This window comes from Limulus polyphemus, unplaced genomic scaffold, assembly GCF_000517525.1.
Source record: "Limulus polyphemus unplaced genomic scaffold, Limulus_polyphemus-2.1.2 Scaffold621, whole genome shotgun sequence".
NCBI lineage: Eukaryota > Metazoa > Arthropoda > Merostomata > Xiphosura > Limulidae > Limulus > Limulus polyphemus.
In genome coordinates this window covers 113,354-135,134 of record NW_013666231.1, presented here as the reverse complement: position 1 = coordinate 135,134, position 21,781 = coordinate 113,354, and the positions used below count along the sequence as shown (strand labels likewise).

General features: G+C 33.0%; 1 protein-coding gene across 1 annotated transcript in view; it reads left to right on the top strand.

Annotated features, from left to right (window-relative positions):
* The first annotated feature begins 4,589 nt into the window (after positions 1-4,589).
* LOC106459517 (cordon-bleu protein-like 1) overlaps positions 4,590-21,781 on the top strand; it is a 23,329-nt gene continuing 6,137 nt past the window's right edge. The window contains exons 1-3 of the mRNA XM_022386020.1: positions 4,590-4,789; positions 16,713-16,928; positions 21,240-21,438. Of these exons, the coding sequence (XP_022241728.1) occupies positions 4,710-4,789; positions 16,713-16,928; positions 21,240-21,438 (495 nt within the window). The 5' untranslated portion in view covers positions 4,590-4,709. The remainder of the gene's footprint in view (positions 4,790-16,712; positions 16,929-21,239; positions 21,439-21,781) is intronic.

Sequence of the window (21,781 nt, the reverse complement as noted above, 5' to 3'; positions counted from 1 at the left end):
AGTTCATTGCATCTAAATGATTCAATGTACAGAATTCAAGATTTTCATAAATTTTACTGATGTAAACTGTAATGTTCTTATATTTTTAAAAGTGGTACTGTTTATTGAATAAAAATAGTTTTTTTTTAAGAATTCCAGTTTCTCGATCAGTACTACATATAAAAATTACACTAATGAAGATATAATCAAACACTCACGTACTGTCCTAGTGAAAGTCGTGTTCTTCTTGTGAGGAGAGTACTATTATTTAAAATTGTGTTCTATTATAAAGAAATGGTTGTTGCATATACCACAGTTATTTTTCTAATTGTCTGAATCTTGAATACCTAAAGCGTGAATATTTTAAGGATATTTTTTTATGGTGCCACTCAGTAGATGGTGCAGGAGTTTTGGTTATATACATAGATACTGACATACACACTACGTCCATTTAGTGTGTGTGTAAAATATTCTTGTAAGGTGTTCTATCACTTCTATCGTTCAGTGGGTTCTTTTAGATTAGTTGGTGAAAATATATTTAAATAATGCGAAATCCAGTCTACGTAACAAAATCATATTATTTTATTTCTTCATATTTCCTCTGAAAACTTTTACAGTCACGTTCACTTATAAATTGTGGGCTTAATTGTACAAACATTTCAAAACTAAATGTAGGTGTAACCTCAAGTATAGCATTTCAATATAAAATGCCAAACATACGCCAAACTTAACTTAATAAGTAGCTTTTTGGTAATTAAACACGCAAATCACTAAGTAACTGAATAACAGAACAAATGAGATAACTCTCACTAAAATACTCCTTAACTATTCATTATCCCTGAATTAAAAATATATACTCGTATTTGTGTCTGTATCCTTGTTACTAAATATTTTGGAAAGCCTGTCGATCATTAAAATCACAAGTTTTCTCTAGCAAACGGACAAATTACAACATAGAAACTGGCTTATTTCTTGCCTATTCATGATTGCTTTCTTTAATTTGTTGATCCAAGCTATGCTGATGAACCATGAATAGGCGAAACTGCTCTTCATAGCAGAGGATGCGGCGAATCAAAGAAATGCATTAGGCTTCTACGTTACAGATTATATTTTCAATTTTACATTTGGTGATAAGAAAATAAATCTGTTTTAAAAGTGATAAACTAAAATCTACGACGAGAATCACGGGGGGCATGTAACAGCATTATTTTGGTGGCATAACTTACAACAATACAATCTTAAGCACAGTATGATTAAAAACACATATTAAGAAGCGTAAAGTATGCAGCAATATGGAGAAAAATATAACAAGATGAAACACTATCCAAATTAAAATAAGTTTATTGGCAAATTTGAGAAACAAAAAATGTTTCGGGCAACGGCCCTCCAGTGAGAATAAACGTTTTTTTTTGTTGTTTTTTAAGCGCAAAGCTACACAATCTACCTGCGCTTTACCCACTGCTGGGGGTCTTGTATTGGTTTATTTAGTTTAGCGCAAAAGTACACAATAGGCTATATCAGCTAGTTGTAAGCCTGTAAACCTACCACTGACCCACTGGGGGACAGGCCTTTCATAAGAAATAAGGTTTAATAAACAGTTAAAACAATGGATAAGAAAAAAAAGAACAAGGGACTTGAGAGCTTATTCTTAAGCAACAATACAACAAAGAAATATGTGAGAAGTAAAAGATTATTAACTAATTGAATAATGTTAGATGATATAAAAGTCATACAAAGACAGTAATTACACATTAAAAATATGTAAATAAATAAATAAGTAAAACATGAATAAAGGCAACAAACTGGTTAGATATGCAAACAAGGGGAAAATGAGAGTGTGCATCGAATAATATTGCCCCGCGAGATTAAACAATGGAAAGTAAGGAAAAAATAACAAAAATACAGAAATAACTCAACATTACGATTCAAAGACACAGCTTAAGCAAAGTGGCAATAATAAAAGAATAAAACTTTATCAAGCCTAAGCTTTCAGTCTGATTACAGTTCTTCAAAAACAAAAAATTGAGTTTTAATTTTATATTACTTGCTAAACACATGGGAAACAAAAAGTATAAATGGATGTAAGAGCTTTAAATATTTATCAAATCTTTATCAGAAATGCACCAGAACGCACCCCTGAGCATTAGAATTTTCCCGAGGGAGGGAGTATACCTCCTGACATCTAAGAAGTTCACATTTGCAACGCTCATTTAATACTTTTTTATGCTTCTGAATGAGGGCTGTAATCAACATGAAAGCTTAGTCTTAATAAAAGTTTGGTTCTTTTACCACAGCCATGAAAGGTATGGGAATTAAAATAAAACTTATAGATTATTTAAGCATAAAACCTTGAAAAAAAGATTGGATTTGAGAAATGACTTGTTAAACAAATATATAGGCAATAAATGTGATTAAGAAAATGGCTTGATATAATAAACAATCTTATTTGGTCGAGCTAGTGAACGAGAAAAACTTGTACTTTCAACAAAATGTTAAGTAAAACAGATCGTTATGAGAAGATATAAATCGGGTATCAAGAAAAGAGGAAAGATGGAGAAGTTAAAGGAGTGAGAATTCTTCATTCATACCAAGAGGTTGTAGTACTTAAATGAAAAATCAAACTCTTTCCACACATTTCCAGCAAACTTAGGGCCGAGTATAGAAAAGTTGGTAATGTGAAGTGAAGTATTATTGAAGTATGTACTCGTGGGTTTCGTTGTGCTATTATTTCGTACATAAAAGAGATGTTCACGTAGATGATTTCCTCACCGGCGAGAAGTTTCATTTTACTTAATGGTAAATTAGCCTCACCAAAAATGTTATCAATATAGCAGTTGTCAATGGTTGAAAGTGTTCCTTGATAGATGGGGAAAATAACCAATTTTCTGTATAGCCAACAAATAATGAAATATAAGAAGGGCTCATTTTGGTGCCAGTAGCGACACCTTTATTTGTTGGTAACACTCACCATTAAAATAGTACCTGTTAATGGTTAATACAAATTAGATAAGAGGTAAAAGTGGTCCGAAGTAGTATCTGAGGGTTTTCATGCCTTCGTCGTGGAAGGTTGATGGATAGAGAATCTTCCATAGTAAACACTATTTCACTACCAAAAAACCGAAAATTTGTAGTGCATATGTAAATAGGAAGTGATAAAACAATCATCAAGGAAAAATGAAATTAATTTTGTGGTGTAGTTACAAACGGAAGTGAGTAAGCAACCATGCCTTGGTTTACGGATTTTAAGAAGAGGAAATTTGATTACCAGTATGTACCAATATGGTAAACTAAAATGTAACAGAAGAAAACCTTGTAACTAAGAGATAACTACAATAAAAGAGAAATACATAAATAATTCTTTACAACAAAAAAGAATATCTTTAAAAATTACTACGCAATCACGATGAATAATTTTGTGAAAAACCCATTATTCAGAATAAGAATAAAACAGTTTGCTACCTGACGAAAATGAAACTGTTATAATTATATGTAAATACAAACTAATGATCGTGAGACCAAAGTTTTCAAAATAATTTATTCTGAAACCGAAGTTTTTAATGTTATTTGCCTCATGGTGAAAAACAGAACTAATCTAACCTTGCAAAGCCTGACAGACGAGAACTTTATGATTTTTGTAAAAAAAAAAAAAAGAAGAAGAATAAAAAAAAAACTGACCAAATCATCTGTATTAAATAGATTAGGTTGTATTCCCATTCACAACTCTGTGTAATACTAAAACCTAAAACAGATGTGTTCCTAGCAAAATAATAGAGGTTATCAATGGTACAATAAATATATATAGTGTAGCAAAACTATTTAAACCCTTAGAAATTGAAGGTGACAAATTTGTCAAAAGTTATATGAACTTTATAGAGATATAAATCAAAATATTAGAAATTTAATAGAATGAGATTTGTTCAGTTAATCATATTTAGGGTTTGATTACTGTACCAGAACTGCATCTGAGAGCTCGTGGTTTATGCTCATTGCCGCAAAGATACACTTTGTACTCCGTGGATGTGTTCTAAGAGTGACAATCAAACCCTGTTATGCTGGCAGACTAAAAGTAGTCAAGTTGGTGGTGGGTTCTAGTCTGTTAGTTAAAATTTAGGGTCATAAAAGAAGCCCAGTAGCCTGAGCGCTTTTGGTTTACCTCTAACGATGGAAAGTCCGTATCCCGAAAGCGCTCGGATTATTGGGTTTCTTTTATGATCCTAACATGTTTTTATCCCTTTCATCCTGCATGCTTTTGGATATCATGAGTTTAGATGAGGAATAGCTATTTGCAAATAATCCATGTATATAGGTTTATGCGAAACTTATAATCAAACAGAAAAATTCCTACCATATCAATTTTTAGTGGTTTTATCATACCTTCCATCAGACCCCCCCCCCACCTTCCTTTTTATATTACTATTATTGCAATGCCCCTAGAACCATTCAGCATTTTTTTGCGGTTTATGGTTTAGAATGTATGAACCTGATAACAAAAAATGTTATCAATGCTAATGTGATGACATAAATCGTATCTTTTCGTAACAATGTATTGGTCAAAATCCACTTTCGTTATCAGTGTTCTCCTTCTAGTTTATTGTAAGCATATCTACACATACAATACAGTCACATTACCGTTCTGTAGATCACGCAGTTGCTAAGTTCCAGACTGAGATTTCTACCGTTTATTTGTCGTAGAAATACAAAAAACACTGAAGTATTTTATATGGAAGAATATGGAGCAAATGTTCAAGTTTATCAAAAGACGAAATTGGCTTGAAAGGTCTGCGTCGTCTGCTACTTGTACAGGTACTCGGTAAGTAAAAACTTTTTAAATAAGGCCAGTGTTCAGTGTCACGTGTGTTTAGTTATTCAAGGGCATCTTTTACATGAAATGTATAATCGTTTGTGTTAGTATTTGTCTTTTAACATTGTGTTGCCCATGACAACAATACTCTCCACTCAGGCAGTGTAGTTCCTGTGGCTCTTAGTCTGAACAACACACTGGCCAGTATTTCCTTTCCGGATAGAGTTGATGCCGTGGTTGACTAAATCAGGGTCAGCCACTTTCTCCGTTTTCCCGGACACTGGGTCACTAAAAGCTTCCTCTAATGTCACGTGCACTCAACTATATGTCATAATCATCAAAGGAAAAGTTTTTAAACATTAGATTCGCCATTTTTGCTGAGAATTTATGAACAGTAAGAAACTCTGAAATAAAACTTTTCTTTCCTTAATAATATCCTTACAAACATAAAATAAAAACTCTACAATGACAGAGAATTTTAAAAATCGGAAGTGATAATTATTTTTAAATAGTCGCTGTTCACAGACATGAACATTTCAAGTGAAAATGTAGAAGGAAATAAACAACACAAATCCAAAATGCTCTATAGATATTTAATATCAGTAATACATAAGACACATCTTATTATATTCTTTAGAGCTATACTGTTCAAGCTGTTACATGGATATTATTGTTGATTGCAACAAAAATGCGAACGAAAGAAATCCCGGGCATACTTTAATTTGGTTTAGTTATTCGTGTTCCAAACGTCACCTCGAGGAATTACTAATCCTGGTTTTATCAAAATATTTTGGGATATTACTTCATTGACGCAAGAAATAGACATTGACCTTATCTGACGAATGATGGGGAGATCAAACTATGAACGCTTCACATCTTCTTCTTCCATAATCTTCAGGTTCGACTAAATTTGAAAGCATGGTTTTATGAGTGTAACTTTTGTCGTTTGTAAGCTGCTATTTGTATTACGAAACTGGTGGTGAGACGACCAGCCTTTAAAAACCTTCATGTTAGGCATGCCAAATTGATCGAGGTACAACAGTACAATGTTTACACATCATTATCTTATCTGGTTCAATGAATGCATATATTTCTCGTATATTTTAATGTATTTTAACAACAGCACGGCTTCTATCAGTCTTTATGCTTTTAGTTCAAATATTAGAATTTCCTATGTCTAGTTTTTTTTGGCCGTACCGAACCTGTTGCTTTGGAAATTGAAAAAAAACTTGTACTTGTCCAATTTATTTCTTTAATTCTAGTATCAGTGGTAAGGCTGCTGATTTGTAATGCTAAAACCTGGGTAGCTGATTGTTGTTCGTATGTTTGTTGTTAAGCGCAAAACTACACAATAGAGTATTGTAATTCGATTGTTTGTTTGTTTGTTTTTAAGTTAAGCACAAAGTTACACAATGTGTTATCTGTGCTCTACCCACCACGGGTATCGAAACCGGTTTTCTAGCGTTGCAAGTCCGCAGACATACCGCTGTGCCACTGGGGGAAATTTCGATTGTTAGTGGTATAAGCCACTGGGGAAGCTCGCAGTGGACAGAACGCAGATAGCCCATTGAGAGAAGCTCTGCGCTAAAACAACAACTTTTAATTCCAGACATGGTAGTACTATTGTGCCCACTTCTGTGTCTCATAAGAGTGTATGAAAGTTAAATACCGACAATAAAGATTAACATAGTTTGTAAGATTCAAACGCATCGGTTTAAACTTAAGCAGCCGTTTCTGAAAGTCAGTACGTCTTTTTATCTCCACGCTTGATTTATCTAGATAGAATAGTTCGATTACTGTCTGCCCATTACGATTTTAGTGACGGGGGTGCAAGGGGCCGTGAGAGGTGGTGGTGCCGTGAAACCTTATAAGTGTAGTGAATGTTGTTATAATAAACATAAAGTAAAGATGTTGTGTGGGATCAACTAGCCTAGAGCCAAGTGCATAAAATTTATCATGAATTAAGCTATATTTTCTGTTATATCACCAACCTTTTGAATACAAAACAAATCTCTTTAATCAACGGAGACTCTAAATTATGAAATCAACAAATATTTTTCCAGTTTTGTTGTATATTAAATTTCATTTTATACTTTCAGTACATAGACTAACAACAATATTAGGTTATATTTTTGTTGCTAGCAACATAACATAAAAGCCATTGTTGAAACGTAGTGTTACCAAAACGCACTGGCTTATATATATATATATTAGAAGTTGTTAATGTAACTGATTTTTGCCAATAATTATTCTATGAATATGCCACGAATTCATTTCATGAATGATCTTAATTTTGATTGGCTCACAAAGAAACTTATCGGTGTTTGACTGCCTCGACTGCACTTGTCTGCCTTTCGCAAAATTTATTTATTTCAATTAGCTATGAAATGTTAGGTTAGGATATACTATGGGATGGGGGTGGTAGTACTTACCTCGCCATTTTTACGAGATATACGCTAGTAATAAATAGTTTTGAGTTATAAAAACTACGTTACTTCGTATTCAAAATTACTCAAAATTGTATTAAAATTCGTCGAAAGGCGTAAAGCTAGCCAAGTAAAATACACCTTGTTTGACTGTTAAATCCCATTTTTTTGTGATATAGTTGCCTACCCCCCTAGTCTATCACTTCCAAAATTGAGACGACTAGCAAAATACTTAGTGTGACTTTTGGGCAAAAATTTTAATTGTTATCACGCTAGACTTGTTTGACAATTACATCAATGACTTTTTAAACGCATTTAATAACCGTAGCAAATAATCAGTATACCTATATTCTTATTGATTTAAATATTTATCATATTATTTAGTCAAACAATATTAACCTTGCTCAAAACTTTAATATCAATTACTTAAAAATTCAAGCAATCCAAAAATTTTTATTTTTTATTTGTTTTTCTTAGCTGATACTCTAAGAAGTATTTTTAACTGTTCAGTTTGTGTGTGTGTGTGTGTGTGTGTGTGTGTATTATCACTAAGTGCAGTAGTGCTTAGTATGTACGGATGAGCCGAAAAAATGGCTGCCACATTCAACCTATTGCTCTATGATGCTTACAAATAGCTGCTAAAGTTACGTTATAGCCTTATTTGAGCACCTAATTGCCATTATCAAGTGTTTCAAAGCTTGTCAGACTTCCAATATTATTGAAAAGAGTTGCTAAAGTGGAGAAATGGGAACTAGCTAAAGAGCAAAAGTGTTCATCTTTCTTTTCACTTCCCCCGTGCTTGCCAAAAAATAATTAAGTTTTTCCAATAGCTTTAGTACGACTGAAAAGCATTTTAAGAGCACTTGGGAACAAGCTATCATTAAGCGCATTGTGTAGGGATGGGCCAAGAAAATAATGGCTGCTGCATTCAATCTATTACTCTATGATGCTTATAAATAACTGCTCAAGTTGAGTTATAGCCTTATTTGAGCACCTAATTGCTATTATCAAGTGTTTCACAACTTGTATAACAGTAATATTATTCTGTTCTTCTACTACACGTATTTTTGTGGGGAAATAATGCAAAAGGAAAATTACTACTTAGCTATGAGCTCTGTTTATAAGCTTGTATTATTTCCATATTTCATAAATAACCGTTTTATTTCTAGTCGCTAGATGACAACACAAATTGTTCTTGTATAACGACTGCTTGTGACTTTTCATTGCACAAACATGATATCTACCAAAACAATTTAAGTAAAAATAAAGAAATAAAGAAAGAATAATCTAAATTAATATTCAAGATATCAAAGAGATAAAGTATTTATGCAACTGACAATATCTGTGTACAGGTTTTTGATAACTGAGTTTTAAAAAATCGCTTTTTAATTATCAAAACAATATATTATAAAACGGTTGTCTACTTTCTTTACTTTCAGTGAAACTGACTTGACAGTTCTGTGTGTATACGTAGTATTAATCTTCATCACCTGGGATTTGTATGATGTCTTCCCTATTAATCGAGATGACCCACAGCATTTTGTGGAGTCGATTTTATACACGTGTAATGAGTTGGGGTGAAGTTGAAAGGCGTGGGTTAGGTAAATATCCCCTAAACGTCGGTTCAGCGCACCAGAGTACTTGTACCATCCTGAAGGAACCATTCCAGCTTCACTGGGCCCAAATGTAATTCAAAATTAGAGAAACTGACAAAACTGATATGATATTAACAATATATATATATATATATACCATTGAATTATAAAAAATAAAACAAATGTTCATTTATCAACCGACTTCAATGAAATTGTTTTTAAAAAGTGGGGAAACAAGTTATAAAAAATTTTGCTGAAATTAAATATGATGTAAAGATGACATTGCCAAAAAAGTACAGAGACAAGGAAGGAATGAATACACAAAAACATACAAAATCATTACATAAATAGCCAAATATTACCAAGAATAACTTTTACCTACAACTAAATGTCGAATTCCTGTCAGCTGTATGAATTCATGTTTGAACTAAAGGGTGACTCGGTAGAGGACATACCTCCACCACGCAGCATTGATCATATTCGACTCTCGAAAACTACGAAAAAGTGTTCGTATATCCGTCGTTCTCGACGAACACGGACCATGTTAGGCACGACAATGAAGAATAATATTCTACATAAGTCCACTACGTTTCATCAAAATCCGATCATTTTTTGACTGAGTTATAGAGCAAAAATGGTGTGAAAAATCGGTCCTCATTTTAACAGATAGGGAATTTTTAATATTCATGACCTTGAACTTTGACCTTAACTCTCCCAAAACTGATCACTTCTAAGTTGGATCATAGTTCAAGTGTATACCAACTTTTGTACAAATCCATTCAGCCTTTCGAGAGAAATCTACCTGGTAAACAAACACACACACACACACACACACACAGGGGTGAAACATAACCTCCATCCACCTTTGGTGGTGGTGGTAATACAAGCAATTAACCTGAATAGTGCTATACAGTCTTACAGATGCTAATAACCATAGGCTTTTAAGACTGACTCAATACTTACAAAAAATCTCTACATAAGTAGCCAGTATGGTTTTGTGTATTCATCCCTACCTTGTTTCTGTAATTTTTGGCATTGCCATCCTTACACCATACTTAATTTTTGCAATATGTATTTTTACCACTTGAATATACATATATAAACGACTACTAGGACATAAAAATTAGGATTGTGAAACTCATTTGTTCATTTTGTTCCACAATACTACATTATTCAAAATCCAGTAAGAAATATTTACTTACGTTAACATTTCCTCTTAGTTCTGTTACTTTACCTTCTTGTTCCAGTAAACGGGATAAAGCTGATAAATGTAAAACAATATGGTGAGGTGTGTCTTAGCAATTGAAGAGTCGATTTCTTATCATAGGTATTTTGGACTCGTAGCATTCCAAAACTGTTCGGAGTGCACATGCCTGTCGACAGATTTCTATCGTGGTGCAGGGGTGTAGTATTTGGGGTAGGGGTGAGGATTAGTAGTCTAAAAGTTTCACTATAATGTGATATTTTTAAATAAACACTTCTTGACTTTCGCGTAAATCACGTAAATTCTACTTTTTTTGTTTGAAAAAAAATCCCACCCACCCACCCCCATCAATCTGTAGTGCTGGCTATGCTCCTAAGGAGACATGAATATAAATTCCAATGTTCTGAGTCGCGTAGTTTTTAGCTTTTAGAAAATCGGCAAATAATCATTTGGTAAACCTAAAATTACAGTGTACATAATAACCAGAGAGGGTCTGAGTACATTATTATATCAATAACACAAAACTACATTTATAAAATAATGTCAGTCATCCCCTAAGCTCATGTTATACAAATCAGACATTCGATGATTAGTGATGCGATCTGAAATGCAAACGATTGGTCACTAAGACTTTTCCACATATAATTTTGCAAATCTTGTTTAAATAAGTATGAAAATATAAATCTTTCACTCAGAACAAAGTCATTCATAAGTTTAAACACTAAGATGGGCTTGAATAGGGTTACCAGATTTCTATTGTGAAAAACTGAAACATTTGTTTTCTTTCATACGGAGTAACACTGTAACAAGTTTGAAACACTTTGAATTACAATAACATACTTTTATCATTTGAAAAATTATCTGAATGTGTTAAAATCTTATATAGTACAAAAATAATAAAATATAATTAAAAAAACACTTAAGTTGTCTCGAACCAACTGAAAAGAAAAATGCTTCTTGTTTGTTTTCTTTTTCGCAACTGGGCAAGTCTTTTAATCTCAATTCCTGCGGCTGCCCAATGACAGATAAGGTTATTAAAACGAAATCATCTGCCTTTGTCTGGTGATTCTTCCTATTAAAAAGTTTAAAGGAGCTGTGGGAAAGAGTTCCATATGGCACCCCCACCCAAAAATTGTAGAATTGCCTGGATGTACAAACCTAATAGAGAATCGGTGGCGGTGTGTCAAAAGACAACTACCAACTACACATATCAGGGCAAAGACATTTGACAAGCATTTGTGTGAATACATGTGGAGAACGTTATATTCTGATAAAAGTAGCTTTTTTGATGCCTTTATACAAGACATTTGTAACGTTTATCCCCAAGAAGATTATACATCTAATTAATGAAGTAAGTGGTATAATAATGTATTAAAATTATCAGATCATACTATTAATATGATTTATTAATAAATAAATATTACTTTGATGAATTTTTTTTTTAATTGAATGGGGGTGCCATATGGAACTCTTACCGAGCTGTGTATAATGACTAGTGCAAACCATATCAAATTCGCATATAAGGTACAGAGAAACTGGGACAATGTAATACTTTTACTGTTTCTGATTGGGATAAAAAAAGCTTACAAACTGAGACAATCCCAATTTTATTGCAACTTCTGATAACCTATAGTTGAAGGTATTACGTAGGTTATTTGGTGTGATAGCCGAGTACAGTTTCCGGTAGATAAGAGCTTCCTGACATTGTAAGACATGAAAAGTGTAGTGTTTTGGTAGCCTATTCTTACGTAAGCATGTCATTTCCTCTTCATAAGATATTTCATAACCATTTTTTTTCTTAAAGAATGTGTATTTTTCTCGTTTTTAGTTTCAATATTAATTACTAATAGCTTGACATTTTTAACACCTATAAATCTTTTATATTTTTGATATCACTTAAGTTTTAAACAAGAAATGTTTGAAACCAGTTGTTTACGATACATGAATAACTACTATATATTTAAAATCATGTTTTTCAATTAGTGCGTTTCAAAATTATGTGACTTTGAGTGAATTCGTTTAAGAAAGGAGTACAGGTTTAAACGACGAGAACCAACAGACCATTCATACGTATATTTTTTTTAGAATACGAAATAACTTCATTTTTTTCAATGACCTTTTATTATTTATTTCTAGAGTACTGTGAACCAGTCTTGGTTGGTATTTGATTTAAAAAAAAACTAGTTTCGCCATTTATGTTTCTTAAAAATCATCAGACCCTGACTTCGATCCACGTTGTAGGCTCAGCGCAGAAAAACCTATCGCGCAATTTTCTTTTAAACAAAAACAACGACATTTATCGTCAATAAATGAGAATTTTTTTTTCATGAAAATGTATTTAAATATGTGTGTTGGAGAAGTGCGGGTCCTAATCGGTAATATAGAGTTAAATGACGATCGGTCGCATCTTCTCATCGCCAATATGATAAATGTGTTTAAATATGTGTGTTGGAGAAGTGGGGGTCCTAATCGGTAATATAGAGTTAAATGACGATCGGTCGCATCTTCTTATCGCCAATATGATAAATGCCATTGTTAATACATACCAACAAAGTTTACATCATTTATATGCATCTTATATCAGTGTTTCTCAAACTGGGATCTGCGGACTTGCAGGAGTCCGCTAGTCATGTCTGAAATTTCATTATATTATTTACAAAATATAATTTATAAAATATAAATGATTTTAATAAATTTAAGCTTATACGAATTAAAACATTTAATTTTGGAATACAGCTTTTCAGGAAAACGGAATCTTTTTTATTGTTTTTTTTTTTTCAAAACAAAAAAAAATATCGATAGGTTTGGGGATCCGAGGAAAAAAATAATTAAAAGGGGTCTGTTGCTAAAGTTTGAGGACCCCTGCCTTATATGACTGTTAGAAAATAAACGTTTATAGTAAACACTAAGCAATAATCCTATTAAAATTGTTAGGCCTCCCAGTGGTGCGGCGGTATGTCTGTGGACTTATAACTCCAGAAGCCAGGTTTCGTTACCCGTGGTGAGCAGAGCACAGATGACCAAAAGCGCTAGAAATTTGTATAAACTGAAATAGACATTTTTTTTATTTAATAAGTTCTTAAAGGTCAACAGTTCGTGTTATTTATAGAGAAGTTAATATCATAACTTAAAAATATAAATTTTGGCAGGTAAGAAGTTATCTTCAGATATCACAGTTGTATTTTTCTAACAGGGTAGTTTGCCTCTAGAGCGATTACTTTCGGATGTGGTGGACGCAGTTAACCTAATGGACATTAAGAGAAAGCTAAATAAAAATCTGAATTATAAGGGCTGAATTTGAGGTGTTTCTTTGTTTTAAGGTTTAGTTTAATGGATAGAATAACTTAGATGGACAGAAAGGTCCCTTGTTGTCCTTTAGATTATGTTATCAATTTTTTATTTTTTAGATTATTTTATTTTATTTTTTATAAATAATGAGAACAAGTAAATCTTTTGATTGTTATCCTATTATCATTATAATGTGCACTTCGATGTTTTGAAATAATATAATAGAACTTTTTACATTTATTAATATTCAACATTTATTATACAATTATTATTATTATTGTGTTATTTTATTCAAAGGTATTAATTTGTTGGGCCGAGCTGTGGATCAATAAGTCCAAGGTTAGATATGTGACACTGCTAACACGTTCCGCAACATCAGCGTTGGTTGCATTATCGAAGTGAAAGTCAATGCCGTTATTCACTTCAAAGCCCATTTGGTGGCAGAGGTCCGGCATGGCCAGGTGGTTACGGCACTCGACTAGCAATCTGAGGGTCGCGGGTTCGAAGCCCCTTCACACCAAACATGCTCGCCCTTTCAGCCGTGGGGGCGTTATAATGTGACGGTCAATCCCACTATTCGTTGGTAAAAGAGTAGCCCAAGAGTTGGCGGTGGGTGGTGATGACTAGCTGCCTTCCCTCCAGTCTTACACTGCTAAATTAGGGACGGCTAGCGCAGATAGCCCTCGTGTAGCTTTGCGCGAAATTCAAAAAACAAACAAACAAACCATTTGGTGGCGAATGTTGCTGATTTGTCAGTAGTTCAAAATTAAGAATGGCCCTATGGACTAAGAACGCACGAGGCACTGTTCAAGTTGAAAATTCCAATTTCAAAATTTTTGTATATTTTTACAAGGGTTTAAATGACTGAAAATTCATGCACCTTTAAGATAATCATATTATGATAAATGTTAGCCAGTTTAATATATAAAGTTGCAACAACACACTTTAGGGAGACAAAATTCAGAAAAACATGTTTATCGTGAATGGTTTGCCTTAAGATTATGCTTTTGTTAATTAGTAACGCATCAGTAATTTTAAAGGCATGTTAAAAACAGAATCGTTTTAATTATGATCTTCTTCCCTTCGTAAAATACGAAAGTGGAATTGGTTGACTGTATTTTAGATATCAATGCCTTATAAACTAAAAACCTCTTCTGAGTGGTTTGCCTATTGAATATACTTCTGTTAGTTTCAAAATGTATTTGTAAACTTGGGATTGGAATTTCTGCTTATTCTGAAGGCAATCTTGAACCCTTTTAAAACAGAGTTGTACTCTTTGATAGGTTGTTTAGGCAGAGTATTCATGATGAATCTAAGTTTCAAATGGACAGTAACTGCCTGTTGTAGAAACCTACAAATGTAGAGGACGACGTTTCGAAAGTCTTCCGCCTTTCGTCTTCAGGCAAGTTGCTGTCCATTTGAAAATTAGATTCAGAGTCGTACTGGTAAGCTTGATTGGATTTTCTTTACTACAGCTAACGTAAGTTCAGGTTTTATCAATAACTGCAATTAATTTTTATCTATTGGCAACTTAATAATTCTCTTGAAGTTCAATTGTAATTAGCTTCAATTTGAGAAGTGTAATATAACTTGAAAAACGAGCCTTGTATATTTTGTGTAGATATAAATATTTGTTGATAACTTTGTACTTTGCTTTCACTTACAAAGGTTCATTGCTTTGGTAGATATTACGAAATAAAAATAATACCTATCTTCCCATAGCACAGTGTTGTCGGCTGTATTTAATTGTGATTTATTTTATTTGTTTACCCTACTTGTTCTGTAATGATATCCGCTGTTCTATTTGAACGTAAATGATGTTCTAATAACATAGATCAAGTGTTCTTATGGTTAAATTGATTGTTTATTATATATGTCGGATTTTTGTACCCCTTTTGATAGATATAAGATTTCAATCTTACTTTTTTCAAACATAAACTAATAGATATAAGTAAATATAAATACAATTAATCTAATACATCTATTATAGTTTTCCAGTTCTTTGGTTTTTAAAATATGTCAAAATTATGCAAAGTTTCTTTCATAGATTTGAATCATATGGCTTTAAAACATAACGCACCTCGTACATTTCTGAATAAACTAGTTTTTTGTATTAAATACTCGAATGTGATCTCAATGTATCTCTTTCGTTTTCAACTATCAGTCTTTGGCTTAGTTTATTTTTCAGCTAGTACTACTATTCACTAACAATCGCCTTTGTAGTCTTATCTCTGATACGATTGCCTTTGTACATGTAATCAGTATTGTGGCAACGTAGTAATGGAGAAATCCAAACATAATAAAAACATTATCTCATTTTGTGAAAACATGTCAGGGTCACTGTATGATTAACATGCAAGTTCGATTAAAGTTTCTTTGGAGCTTCATCATTTGATTTCAATACTTTGAGCATATCATTGAAGCAAATATTTAGTTTTGGATCGAGTAGATTTCTTCTGTGTAATCTAAATGCGTTATGTGTAACTTTACATTGACTTAAATATTCTTATGAAAGGAAAAGAAACAGTTAAGAAGTTAAACTTTCTACAGTTGATTTGTTTCTGCGTTATTTGTGTTGCCAACTGGCCTGTTTACTTTACAGAAAAGAAGAGCATGGATCAGGGGGTTAGTGTGCCGAACTCCTATTTTTGTGATGTAAAACAATTATACTTATATAGTTATATAGCGGAGCTTTTTGTGGTATTTAACAAACAGGTAATTGTTTAGGCTATATTTAATGCAAAACTGCTTCCATATTTAATCTCATAACATTAATATTCTGGGGGAACATGCTTTCAGATCTCCGTAGCATTAGCATGCTGATTGTGCTTTTCACAATCTGTGTTGTTCAGTTAGAGTAAAGAGATAATTAAAATTATTGTTGTGTAAATTTGACTTATACAAACGCAAACCAGCACTAGTAAGGAGAGCCAGGCCCCGGGCAACTGTACCTTAGCTAACGCAACGCAATTTGAATTTTTCGTATTCGTGCTCATTTTTTGTGTAGAATGTGGATTGTCAATATTTCAACAACTGATATGACAAAATGTATTAGATTTCATTAATAAGATATAATACACTTGTCATAACCAAAAACGCACTTTAGGTAGGGTAAGAGGAAGACCACTAATGTGTAATTTGCGCTATTTAAATGTTGATTAAATAATATAGAAAATAATCAGAGCAAATGCACCTAAAAGAGACCGATGTTTTAAGTTCAACCTTTAAAAAAATCACAATCATCCAAGAAATTACCTCCCCTTCCTCCAATACCCCTTCCATTGAAATCAGAAATGGTGCTCCTTGACATCATATAATCTATTGTTGTTCCAAGTTTTATGTCATCTTTGCTCTAGGGATTTTTTTAACGAAAATAATCTAATGTTTAGTTTAAATATTTTATGCAATTCATTCTTTAGCCCCAAAGATAAGAAGACGGCACCATCACCACCTGTGAGAAATGAAAGCGTTAGGTTACCAATACGTAACGGAACCATTACTTATAATATCACACCAGTAGTTAGTCCCAGTCACGGAGGGGATGACAGTGCCATTGACGAACTGTTGGAAGGACGAATGGATCTTGATGTCGTGCTGCCGGATAACAAGAAAGTGAGCATGACCGTAGAAAGGAGGTAATAATATCGTGACCGTTAAGGTCACTTAAGATCTTACTTAGTGTTCTTATTAGTAATTAAAAAAACACCGTTTAAACATACTTACTTAAGGTAGTGTATACCCTTTACATAGTGTTATCTAGGTTTTGGCCTTTTTATCAGAAAAAACACCTTCATACTAGGCTTTTTTTATATGAAACCTGACTGAATGCTCTTGAAAATGGGTTCAAACTTTGATGGGATTTGAAGAATTAGTCTGAACTAAGGAAAACTCTGAAAATTAATTCAAATTATATTAATATTTTTTGACATTGAAAGGGTATATGCTACTTTCAACTGTTAAGAGTCACAAAATTATCTCGACTTGTCGATTTTTTTAGAATTGACTTTGTTCGTTCGTGTATATGTAGATAGAAACTAATGCAGAAATACACGCACTGACTTGATTCTTATTGAGCAGTTATCTGAACTCTGGAAGTGGCTGTAATGGCTTAAGATCAAAAATGGTTGGTGTGTTCTGCACAACGCTAAAGTTAACTAACCTTTTAATTTATTAACTTACCATGTGAAAATAATACTTTTTTTGTGAATATTTCTTTTTGAAAAGTATTATAAACAACTAACAAGCGTAGAAGAGAGTGCGGTAAGACGGCCACCTTAACTTTTAATGCAGTTATCATCAATTAAGATGAATGTCATAAAAAAGAGGCATAAAGTAAGAAAGATATAAAGGCTCCCAATATGGGACAAAATTGCCTCCATATAACTCGTAATAACTGCAGTTTAAGCTACATTTGACAACTGCATTAAAATCTCCATTTAAGTGATCCCAACAGAAATCGGTAAGGCCATGTGAAAGTTAAGCATTATCTTGGAGCTAAATAACACGGGTACAAGTGTGTGAGAATGACGTACATTGCAGCCAAAGCTTATGGCGGAAATAAACGTCATTGGTATGGGGTAAGACAGCCCTGCGAGAAGATAGGGTGTCTTACTTTAGGCCTTTCATCATAAAGTAAGGACACGTTATATATATATATATGTATATGTATATAATAATTAACTTTAGCTATGTTTATTTTACAGGTATTGTGCTGTGTATAATTATTTCCTAAATTTTTGAAATCATCCAAGTGAAATTCTCTAAAATATTTACTTTGTAACCATAAAAGTGTTCACCTTAAATCAAAATTTTCAAGAACAAGAAAATCTCGCCAGTGTACTTATTCACTGACTCACGTGAACAATAGTTACATATAGTTCACTCTAATAGCAGCACGTGGTAACTGATACACAGAGAAGGTCGTTTCACCACAGGAGACCTTCTTACTGCCTTGCCCCACTTCCCCTATGTACACCGGATATAATATTTCTTTTTTGTTACCAAACTCTCTCAAACGTTTTCAAGAACCTACATCCATAAAGAATTAATTGACAGGAGCCTCGCACTGGTGACATAAAAACACTATCTAAACTTTGTATAATAATATTGGGCAGCTAATCTCCTATACCTTCCCCGCTAGCTTGTAGTCTGTTGGTAAAATGTATTATCCTATTGCTTGGAAAAGACAGCTCCATATTTGTAGACTCCTTGGTAGCTTTGATACTGTGCCTTAATCCTTCGGGTCCATTAGGTGGAATGCCAAATCATGTCATAAACTGAACAATAAGAGAGTGGCTGGTATTGTCTTCCAAAGTATAGTTTAGCTAGGTGTAGAATTTATTTACACAAAGAGCGTTCTACTCTTTCATATCGAAAGAGCGAAAATGTTGTACAAATTATATGAAATAAGCTGAGAAGAAGGGACTGTAAATTTCAACTCGCCTTGATTTGGGATTCGTGGCTTGATCATATTTAGAGTCTTACTTAATAAGCCATGCTCTGTTTTATAAAGGTTATCTGCAAACTGATTTTATACAAGGAATATAGAGAAGTACATGTATATGGAATTGCTAGTCACATGCGCCATCTAGTGACATTTAGCTGATATTATAAGTCTTTCGTGTTGGTGTATTGATTTAGCTGTATTCCTGTTGATGCTTCATATCTTTCACGCAGAATTCATTTTTATAAAATCTAAACAACGAAACAGAGACAAAGAGATGCGTGTAGATGCATATAGAATTTTCAAAATATTTATAAAATTAAGACTTAAGGAATTAGGTGTGATCATCAGGTGTATATCCCACTTATTTGCATAACGATAAGTTTTAAAGAGGCCAGAACGCCCGTGCGATATGGCTTTGTTACAATAAACATAAGTTATTTAGTAGTCACAATTATTTTGCTGGCATTTTTAAAACTCGTTTAGATTATCACACTTGGTTATTTCACTTAGAAAACGATGTAAAATAATAACAAATTATCTGATGTTATCGTGTTTGTTCTCGCAGAAGTTTACGTGACCTCACAACTCCTGCGTGGAACGCACTCCGAAAACTGGTACAGTACACTTTGATAATGATCTCATATTGTTATGAACGCTGATTTTTCAATCAGAAAAAAAAGTAAACTCGCCACACGAAAGCCCGATAATGTATTTTATTTTGAATTTGTTTGCTGAACATGAAACAACGCCGAAGACAACAACTTCCTCTACTTCCATCGTGCTAGGATAACTAAACCCTGTTTGATGGAAGTACTAACTGGACTCTTGTTAGATACGAGTATAATATTATCCTGTATTTAGTCTATATACATGACTACTTTCACAATTAAAACAATGGCCTTACATATGGCTATAGTTAACCAAAAAAGAAATTGAACTATACTGAAATATATTAACTAAACAACACCTATAAAAAAATTGCAATATGACGACTCGTCTTCTCGTTTCTAACTTGGATCTCGGTGACCACCCAGTATTCCTAAGGCTCCGCGATAGTCACAGATTTTTGGTTTTGACAATACGAGTCAAAATTGAATGAATATACAAATTAATAGGCCCATAATGGATGATGCAATCTCAAATGAAAAGTTTGAAGGGTGCATCTTAGCGGGGGTTCGGGGAGGGGGGGACCAGCTTGCTTTCGTTTTAAATTGAAAGAATAGAAATCCTTGAATCGGCATTGCACTGGCTTGGTGTAGAGATAATTTTACTGACTGGAAGCTTTCATCATGTTTAATAAGTCTGGGATATAACCTTCATTTACACTGCACTGTGGAATAAGAATCACTGAATGTCCATTCTCTCAGAAGGTCTAGATTCCCAAATCCAATCCAATTCTGGATTTGCAGTTAACACTATACATGCACACAAGAAAATAACATCGGGGAAATGATGATAAACATTATCCATCCATTCATACGAAATTGTAACATTTTAGGTCATTTCACGCGGTATTTGTTTTCATAAAATTTAACCAAACAATCAATATAACATTTTCACTGTTAAAAAAACAAAAACTTGTCCTCGGATTATCGAGCCTTCGCAGTAATGGGCCCTTATACTAACGGACCGTCACCAAGAAAATGTTATCCAAAACTTAGTTACATAAAGATGGAAAACTTAAATAATAAGAAGAACATAGGAATCACAGCTGTGTAGAAAATTAATGAACCGCTATTGTTTCACGTTTTGTTAAAATTTAGTTATATTAAGAAAGATATGTAAATACATAGATTAAGTAAGGTTTTTAATTGTCTCCCTTAAGAGTACTACTTTTTTGTTCTGTTTATTTCTTATAGTTATTAAAGTTATATGTATTATAATGAAGTATTTTGTTCGTCCCTAACTTTTATTTAAATTAAAAGTTTTTTAGCTATAATATTTATTTGATAAAATTATTTTACCAACAATATCTAAACGATTGATAGGAATTTTAGAAACATCATTCTACATAACTTCTTAAGAATTGTTAGTCATTATTATTATACATTTTTCGTAACAATTTATCTGTCTCGTACTGTTATTATAAATCAAGCTTCTTATTATTTTTGAAGATTATTAAAAGTTATTGTTCTGCAAACTAGCAGACATGAGATGGATGGATGTGTTTGATAACCGGAAAGATAATACAGGAGGTTACGTGTTGATGTAATGTACTCAAGTAGTTCTGTGGTTGTTGCATAGATAATTTGTGATCGTGTACGTCACGAATCCATGTATATGTTGCACACGTCTTGCAATCATATTAGCGATAGCTCCAAGAACAATTAACTACAGGCTAAGTCAAAACTATTTTCCAAATTTCGGAAATTGTAAAGAGTAATAATTAAAATATGAAACAAAAAGAGAATTGCAAAATACTAGTTTTTTAATCGCTATAGATAGATTGAAATTTCTGATAAAACTTTCAATAAAAGTTATTTTTGTTTCGAATTGCCAGGACACCGATGATGGATCTTCTGGTGAAAGTGGCGACACCTAATAAAATTAAACCAGGTGGTCACATGATCCAGGTACACGATAAAGGACATCGATGCCTGTTCTACAATCCAAGCACTCCCATTGGTTCTCTGGACACAAAAACTGTGTATATTGTTCCCAAAAAGCAACAGACTGAGAGTAAAAAATTAAAATTTGAGGTAAGTGGCAACTCTAATATCTATACACGATAATATTTTCTAAATTAATAAATCATCCCAGTAGTTGTGAAAGTTTGTGTTTTTAGCGCAAAGTTGAACAACGAACTACTTGTACACTGTCCACCACGAGGAATCAAAGTTCGGATTTTAGCGTTCTAAGTCCTTAAGTCCACACCGAGAGGTTTGAGAGGAAGGAATCTTTCCTCGAAAATGTTGTATTTTTGTATTTTTAGAAACAACTTTAAGTCAGATAATGTCCACTGTTGGTGTTAATAACTTTATTTGACATACACACACACACACACATATATATATATATATATATATGTGTGTGTGTGTGTGT